Source organism: Chrysochloris asiatica, unplaced genomic scaffold, assembly GCF_000296735.1.
Source record: "Chrysochloris asiatica unplaced genomic scaffold, ChrAsi1.0 scaffold00287, whole genome shotgun sequence".
Lineage (NCBI taxonomy): Eukaryota > Metazoa > Chordata > Mammalia > Afrosoricida > Chrysochloridae > Chrysochloris > Chrysochloris asiatica.
Window position 1 is genome coordinate 1,906,126 of NW_006408805.1, and position 8,500 is coordinate 1,914,625.

At 41.7% G+C, this 8,500-nt stretch overlaps 2 protein-coding genes across 2 annotated transcripts in view; one reads left to right on the forward strand and one right to left on the reverse strand.

Moving 5' to 3' along the window:
* The window catches only part of FAM118B (family with sequence similarity 118, member B), a 40,446-nt gene extending 34,535 nt beyond the window's left edge, over positions 1-5,911 (forward strand). Inside the window, 3 exon segments of the mRNA XM_006874571.1 lie at positions 1,776-2,061; positions 5,083-5,142; positions 5,357-5,911. Coding sequence (XP_006874633.1) covers positions 1,776-2,061; positions 5,083-5,142; positions 5,357-5,370 — 360 coding nt within the window. The 3' untranslated portion in view covers positions 5,371-5,911.
* Positions 5,912-6,979: 1,068 nt separating this feature from the next.
* The window catches only part of SRPR (signal recognition particle receptor (docking protein)), a 12,641-nt gene continuing 11,120 nt past the window's right edge, over positions 6,980-8,500 (reverse strand). Inside the window, exons 9-13 of the mRNA XM_006874583.1 lie at positions 8,328-8,492; positions 8,013-8,226; positions 7,469-7,632; positions 7,288-7,386; positions 6,980-7,108 (exon numbers count right to left, since the gene is read on the reverse strand). Coding sequence (XP_006874645.1) covers positions 6,980-7,108; positions 7,288-7,386; positions 7,469-7,632; positions 8,013-8,226; positions 8,328-8,492 — 771 coding nt within the window. The remainder of the gene's footprint in view (positions 7,109-7,287; positions 7,387-7,468; positions 7,633-8,012; positions 8,227-8,327; positions 8,493-8,500) is intronic.

Here is an 8,500-nt window from a genome sequence, read left to right on the forward strand (position 1 = left end):
TGTGCTATGCAGATGATACAACTTTGCTTGCTGAAAGTGAAGAGGACTTAAAACATTTACTGATGAAGATCAAAGAGCACAGCCTTTGGTATGGATTATATCCCAATGTAAAGAAAGCAAAAATCCTAACCACTGGACGAATAAATAACATTCTAATCAATGAAAAGGTTGAAGTTGTCAAGGACTTCATTCTTCTTGGATCAGCAATCACCATTCAAGGAAGCAGCAGTCAAGAAATCAAACAATGTATTGCATTAGGCAAATCTGCATGAGACCTTTTTAAAGTGTTGAAGAGAAAAGATGTCAGCTTGAGAACTAAAGTGCGCCTGACTGACCCAAGCCATGGTATTTTCATGCATGCAAAAGCCGAACAGTGAATAAGGAAGACCCTAGAAGAATTGATGCTTTTGAGTTATGATGTTGGAGGAGAGTATTGAAGGTGTCATGGGCTGCCAAAAGAACCAATAGATCCGTTTTGGAAGAAGTGCAGCCAGAGTGCTCCTTGGAGGCCAGGATGGCCAGACTTTGTCTCTCATACTTCGGATATATTGTCAGAATGGACTGGCTAAGTGGCAGCATTGGGGGACTCAAACATAGCAACAGTTGTGAGGTTGTCCTAGGATCAGGCAGTGTTTCATTCTGCTGTGCATAAGGTTGCTATGGGTCGGTACCAACTCGGTGGCACCTAACAACATGACTTTGTAATTGTTTTTATTTAGAGATTATATATATGGTTTAAGGAGATACGGACAGATGCCACGTTGAAATGGGGTGGATTGTGACAGTGAAGCTTTTGTGTCAACTTCAGTGGGCCATGATTTTTTGTGGTTTGGCAGTTAAGATACAGTAAAGCCCCATGAGATATGCTGTGAGCAGCCAATCAATTGAAATAAATTTCCTTGGGAATGTGGCCTGCTTCTAATATATTGAACATTTGGGCAGAGCTTGCTTACTTATGCTGGGTCTGGATCCTGCATCTGGCTTGTCATCTGATCTCTAGTTCTTTGGACCCAAGCCAGTGGCCTTCTGTATTGTCTACTGCTCCTGCAAGTCATACGTAGCCTGTTCTGTCTGCCAACCTTGGCTTCATTCACCTTTGCAGCCAGAAGTCTGCTTCCAACCTGCTGATCTTGGGTTCAACAGCTTCTGCGGCTGCGAGTCAGAAGAAGCCTTCAGCCTGACATCTGACCCAATGACTTGGAACTTAACTGCCTCTGTATGAGCCATTCCCTTAATAGACCTCACTGTATGTTTCACTGGTTTTGCTTCTCTAGTGAAATCAGACTAAGATACCCTCATAGATATACATACACTGATTTTCTAAGTATTCATACTTTTTTGAGCAAATTGGGTGGTGAATTCCTTTTCTGTTGATCCATGATTTCATTTGTAAGATAAATGTGACCCAGAAATTTGAAAGAATAATCTCTCTTGACAGTCTGCTCACTTTTAAAAGCTTCTTGGTATACAGACTTATAAAATAAACCAGAAGACCAGTAGACCAGTGCCAAGTTTGTGAAGCCATGATTAGAGAGTCTACACAAGAATCCCAGATCTGGATAACATTGTAAACGAATCATCAAGTTATAGTAATTAGTAAGCAGAGATCAAACTCACTCATAAATATATCTACCTTCTTAACTCTTGGGATTCTGTGTTGGTTAAGTAAGCGGTAATCCCTGTCTCAATGTAGCAGTTACGAATCTGTTAACTTTATAATGTCTCAGACATGTCTCATGTTCACAGTGTCACTCATATGTTTCTTTCCTTTCAAGAGAGAGATTCAAAAACTCTACGAAAACAAGTCATTTCTTTTCCTGGGTTGTGGCTGGACTGTGGACGACACCACTTTCCAAGCCCTTTTCCTGGAGGCTGTCAAACATAAATCTGACTTAGAACATTTCATGTTGGTTCGGAGAGGAGATGTAGATGAGTTCAAGAAGCTTCGTGAAAACATGCTGGACAAAGGGATAAAGGTCATTTCCTATGGAAATGAATATGCTGATCTTCCTGAATATTTTAAACGACTTACATGTGAAATCTCTACAAGAGGCAGATCAGGTAAGATGTATTTTACGTTTGAGGAATCAAAGCGCTATAGCTCTTCAGCCATTTATGTATTTGTGATGGGTAAAAATCATTATCAAGAAGAGAAATACAACACCTAATCACATGATGATTGGAGGTCATAGTCAAGTTAGACTAAAATGATATTTGGATAGTAAGATGTGTAATGTATGTCAAAAAACTTGAAGCAACCTAAAATATTCCAATCATCGGGGAGTAGACATAGCAATAGTTATTTGATGGAATGCAATGAAGCCAATAAAAGGGATAATTTATATCTTTTTATTTTTATTGCCATAGAAAGACATCAGAGCCATACTGAGTGAAAAGAAAAAGGCATATCATAAAATAGTTGATCACATTCATGAAAAATTGTAGATCTAGATGTGTGTGTACTTATGTAGAGGGATATCTAGATTGATGTTCACTAAGTTAACTGTTTTCTTTATGCAATAGAATTTAAGATATTTTTTAATTTTTCATTTCTATGCTAGTATTTCCTGCAGTGAGATTATACACTATCTATATAAACAAGGAAAAAAACTTTTTAATGCTATTTAGAAACTATTTGGCAAGATCCATGTATATAGTTGCCATTTATGTTCACCAGACAGAATACACAAAAATCAAATTGACTACATCTGTGAGAAGAAGCGATGAAGAAGCTCAGTATCATTGCAAAACAAGACCATAACTTGCTCATATGCAAGTTCAAGCTAAAGCTGAAGAAAATTAAAACTACTGAATGGGAGCCAAAATCCAACCTAGAGTTTATCCTACCTGAATTTGACCATCTCAAGAATGACACATTGAACACTAATGACCAAAAGACTAGAATCATGGGATGACATCAAGGATATCATACAGAAAGAAAGTAAAAGGTTATTAAAAACAGGTGAGAAAAGACCAAAACGGATGTGAGAAGACTTTGAAGCTTGCTTTTGAACATTGAGTGGCTAAAGCAAATGGAAGAAATCAATTAAAAGAGCTAAACAGAGAATTTCAAAGGACAGCTTGAGAAGACAAAGTATTATGAAAGACCAAGAGTCAAAAACCAAAAGGCACAAATACACTTTGTGTTTCTGAAGTTGAAAGAACTGAAGAAAAAAAATTCAGTTGCAATATTGGATGTTTCTATGGGTAACAGGATCGGGCAGTGTTTCGTTCTGTTGTGAATAGGGTCGCTGAGTCGGTACCGACTCCATGGCACCTAACAACATGGGCAACAGGATTCCTGGTGTGGTGCTACAGGATCAGCACTAGACTGCAAACCACAAGGTTTGCAAACATCGACAACCCTATTCAAGGTTGCTGTGAGTTGGAACTGACTCGACTGCACTTAACAATGGGCAACATACTGAATGATGCAAGAAGCATCAGAAGAAGATGGAAGGAAGAGTCTCTGTACCAAAAAGAATTGGTCAACATTCAACCATTTCAAGAGGTGGTATGATATCAACAGTCAATGGTATTTAAGGAAGAAGTCCAAGCTACACTTAAAGAATTGTTGTTACGTGCCATCGAGTCAGTTCCAACTCATTGAGACCCTGTGTAGGGTTTCCGAGGGATCCCTAGTGGGTTTGAACTGCCAACGTTGAAGTTCAAATTGACCGTGTGGTCCAAAGGCATTAGCAAAAAACAAGGCTTCAGGAATTCACTGAGTACCAATTGAAATGCTTCGACAAACTGATACAACACTGGAACTACTCTTCAGTCTTTGCCATGAAATATGGAAGACACCACCCATCTGGCCAATCACATGTGTTGTTGTTGTTAAAGTGTACGGCAATTAACATAGCGACCCATAGCGACCCTGTACAGGGTTTCCAAGGGTGTAAATCTTTACGGGAGTAGAAAGCCTCATCTTTCTCCCGCGGAGCGGCTGGTACTTTCGAACTGCTGACCTTAAGGTTCGCAGCCCGATTCGTAACCACTACGCTACCAGAACTCCTGTAAGAGATCTATATTTGTGCTTGTTCCCAAAAATAAGGTCGTTATAATAGAGTATAAAATTTATCAAGCAATATTATTTTCACATGCAGGTAAATTTTTTAAGATAATTCAAAAAATTGGTTGCAGCAGCACATCAACAGGGAACTGCTAGAAATTCAAAGAATTCAGAAGTGTCGTCAACATGCAGTTCATTCCCATATGACAAGCAGTTTTTTGTTGTATTTTCAATTACTGTGTGTTTTCATAGTTGTAAACCAAGTACAATTTTTTGTTGTTTTATTCATTAGCACATTGTTTTCCAACATGGCTACAGACTTCATAACCATTATTTTTAATGACTTGTATTCCAGCGCAGATGTTAAAATTTATTTATTTCCTAGTGCTGCCTGATGATGGTGTCTTCTATTTACATCTAATTGGCCGTATCTTTTATTATTATTCTGGTTTTTCATACTTTGCCCTATACCATTATCTAGTCCTAGTGTGGTACTGTAGGATAAGCACTGGACTGCTAACTGAACAACTGGCAGTTCAAACCCACTAGTTGCTCCTTGGAAACGCTGTACCGGCTATGAATCAGAATTGGCTCCATGAGTTGGGTTTGGTTTCTGTACTGTGCTCTATAATCTTCGGACTCCTGGTGTGGTGCTGTAGGATCAGCACTGGACTGGGAACTGACTCGACAGCACTCAACAACTATAATTTTCAGTAGCACAGCTAAATGCCACATACGGCTATTAAGCACTTCAAGGGTGGCTAGTGTAACTGAGGAACAGAATTTTTATGTAAATTCGGCCTTTGAGGAAAGTGGTTTGGAGACAGCAGACACTGTAAAATATTGATAAGCAGTTTTTGTGCCCTAAGAAATCTTACTGCTTCCCTGTTAATACAACTGTCCGACCACTAATCCAATTTACTCTCCCCACCCCCTTACTGTCCTTTCAGAATGGTTTCATTTCTAAATGTCACCCTTTCTAGTGTTCCTCCCTTTCATTGGTTTTTTTTGCTGTTAATATTTTTAGCTTATCAGTTTAATGTCTGATAACCAATGTACACTTTTAGCAGGAATGGTGAGAGAAGGCCAGTTAAATGGTTCATCTGCAGGACACAGTGAAATAAGAGGTATATTTTCTTATTCTATTATTTATCCGCAGAAATTATCTTCTTAGGGCTCAGTTTTAATTATGGAAAATACTGACCTCTATATTTTCCTATCAAATCTTATTACAAAATTTCTAATATCTTTTACTTGTAAAGTATTAAAATGTAAATGTCTGTAACTTTAGCTCTATAAACCTACAAAATTTCGTTTTCTACATTTTCTCTCCCTCCACAGGTAGTAGTACATGAGAAGGCTCTAGAAACCACCATTAGACCAAGCTATGAGGCCCTACCATGGACAGTGTTTAACAAGGAAACTTTTAAGATAAACCCACCAAGGAAGTATCAACCCCAGTGGTTGAAGGCTGTGGATAGAACTCGAGGTGGGGCAAATGTTCCAACTGAACCCTTCATGCTGGCTGGTTCTGGGTATTGAGCTGCCTTGCCTGTTCCAGTTCCAGAATGCCTGAGAAAACAGGGCCAACATGCAGGCCCTCCCCTGCCGGACGTGCTTGAGTCCACACAGCTGACCAGTGGGGTCCTCCACTGACTGGGGCTGCAGCTCTGCATGAAGGACCTGGGGATCTAGATGCCATGGAGTCACAGTGGCTTTGGTTGCAGTTTTGTACTCCGTACTTGGTTTTTCAATTAAGCTTAATGGCTTTTTTTAAAACATGACTTGAAGCTCTAGTTTTCTAGATCTTTTACAATGTACAGTATTTTACATAATTGAGCTCTATTAAAAGCCTGTTCATTTACATCCCAGGGTCCTGGCTCTTCTTTTAAAATCTTGGGGTGGGATCATCTCATTTTCAAGACTACTGCTACTTTTATGTGACTTAGAAGCACTGCCAATTTTTGCTTTGTTTCTCTTAACCCCTTACAAGACATTGGTGATATGGGACTATTTTTGAGTCTTATGTAAAATAACTCCAAGACCTAAAAGGCAATTAATTTATTTATGAAATTTATTTTCTTATATAAATTATGTATTTCTCTGGGCAGACAGCCTTCACCTTATTGCACTAATAGCACATCTGTAATACCAAGCTACAAGACAAGTCCTAACAAGTGGTATGTAGTCTTCAACTTAGCACTTGTCTACCAGGCACTGGAGAGGAGTGAGGAAAAGCCAGGATCTGCTCAGGAAGTGAAGAGTGGGGCAACAGATACCCCTCTGATAGTTTTCTTCAGAAAGGGTAACATGCAAAGCTTACATCTGGATTGTAGAAGTGGAGAAGAGTGAGGCTGAGAAGCCCAATGCAACACTGCAGTTCGGCTCCCTTTATTTCTGAGGGAAGCAGGGACTCAGCTTTCGTTATTAACACATCACCCTGGCCTACCTGATGCTTTGGGGAAACATGGGGTGGGACTCATCAGAATTAGCAGCAATTAAGAACAGGCCACACACTGCCACAGTGAGGTGGGTGTCATTCTGGCCCCAGGGACCTGAAAGCTCCGTAACCTCGGGAAATGCCACTCACAGCCCAGAGCTGGTTCACGGAGTCTCTTGTATAAAATTAACATTGCAGAGCTCTGGGATTTCCAACCATTGGTCAAAGCTATCAAGAGACTGAGTCTGGAGGCAGAGTAAAGGGAATGCCTGAGTAGGAGGGTAGAGTACTGTTGGGGTGGGTATCAGTGGGCAGTGATTGTAACATGATTAGGCCCTCCCTCCTTGCAGACAGAGGCTGGACAGGGAATGGGGTGAGGAGGAGAGCTACAAGTCCCTGGAGCTCTCGCTCTGTCTTTTTACTACACTGAAGACAAATTGCTCGCATACTCCAAAGCACATTCTTGATACAGGAATAAGGGTTTGTGGGGGAAAGCGGCAACTTGGTATTGGACAGGAGCCATGTTAAGCCTTCATGAGGGCAGCCACCACAGCCTTGGCGTTGAGACTGCGTAAGTCACAGTAGGTCTGGCCAGTACCCACAAAGACGATGGGTTTGCTTGTGATGTACGTCATAGAAATAGCAGCTCCTACCTGAAGTGTAGAAAGGGGATATTCAATCAACTCAACTTCTTTTCACCCACTCCACCCACTCCCTCAGTGTGAGGAAGCTTTGGAACTTAGCACAGCACGGCTCCCTTGTGAAGGACTAACATTGTCATGTCCCCCACCCCAACTAAACACACTGTCTTGAATCCCTTGTCCATGTTTACCTTGTCATCAATGGTATCAAATTTGGTAAGGACAATGCCATCAATGAGACGAGGTGTTTGAGCCATAGAATGGTCAGCCAAGGCTCTGTTGAACTTGACCTGGAAAGGAGAAGTGTGATATAAAAACCACCTAACTGGACACAGCTGAAGTTGGAAAGGGACCTTGGGCCCTAGCCCTCACCAGCTGATCCACAGCCTCATTGCCTACTAAGGCCTCCCCCACAAACAGCACCAAGTCAGGTGTATTGACAGTAATGAGTTTGGCCAGGGCAGTCATCAGGGGGGCATTGTCTTGCATGCGGCCAGCTGTGTCCACCAGCACCACATCAAAGCCTTGGTTTCGAGCTAGAGAGAAGAAAAAGTAGTCAACACTGGGACTATTGGCCATGCTCTCGAGTCTAGCCTCCTAGCCTAGCGAGATTAAAAGCCTCTCTGTTTACGTTCTTGGGTTCTGGACTTAGTTACAAAGTAATGTGAGAGAAAAAGGAGGATAGCAATATGGTAAACGAAGTCACCAAATTCAGGTCTCTTTGGTTGGACTATATGAACTTAACCTGAAACTACACATATTACCCCAAAGCAGAATAAGGCAAAACGTTCTCTTGTTTAACTGTGAGACATAAGTCATATATGGTAATCCTGACCCTCGGCAAATTCCAAGGCAACCCAAGGTGGAAAACAGCCCCAGAGTAACCCCCATGCAACCTTTCTCCCATGCACTGTACCAAAGGCAATAGCTTCCATGGCAATGCCAGCAGCATCCTTGCCATAGCCCTTCTCAAACAAGTGCACCATAGTACGGCCACCGTGATTCTCGGGGGGGTGAAGGGCACTCAGACGCCGGGTGTGTGTACGAAGCTGTTCCACAGCCCCAGCACGAAATGTGTCACAAGCAGCAACGAGGACACTGAAGCCATTCTCTAACAACCAGAAGGAAATCTGCAAGAGGTAGAAAAACTGTCACATAGAGCCAAGGATACCAACAGAAAACATGGAGAGTCAGAAATAGTATCAGAGGAAGGTGAGGGACACGTACTTACCTTGGCAAGGTTAGTAGATTTCCCCACTCCATTAACACCACAGAAGGTGACAACGTACGGGCGGTGGCGACGTTGGGCATCCATGATGTCTCGGAGCATGTCCACACGGCGCTGTGGCTGCAGAATCTGCACCAGGGACTCCTGTAAAGCTTGCTTTACTGTAGAAGTCACCG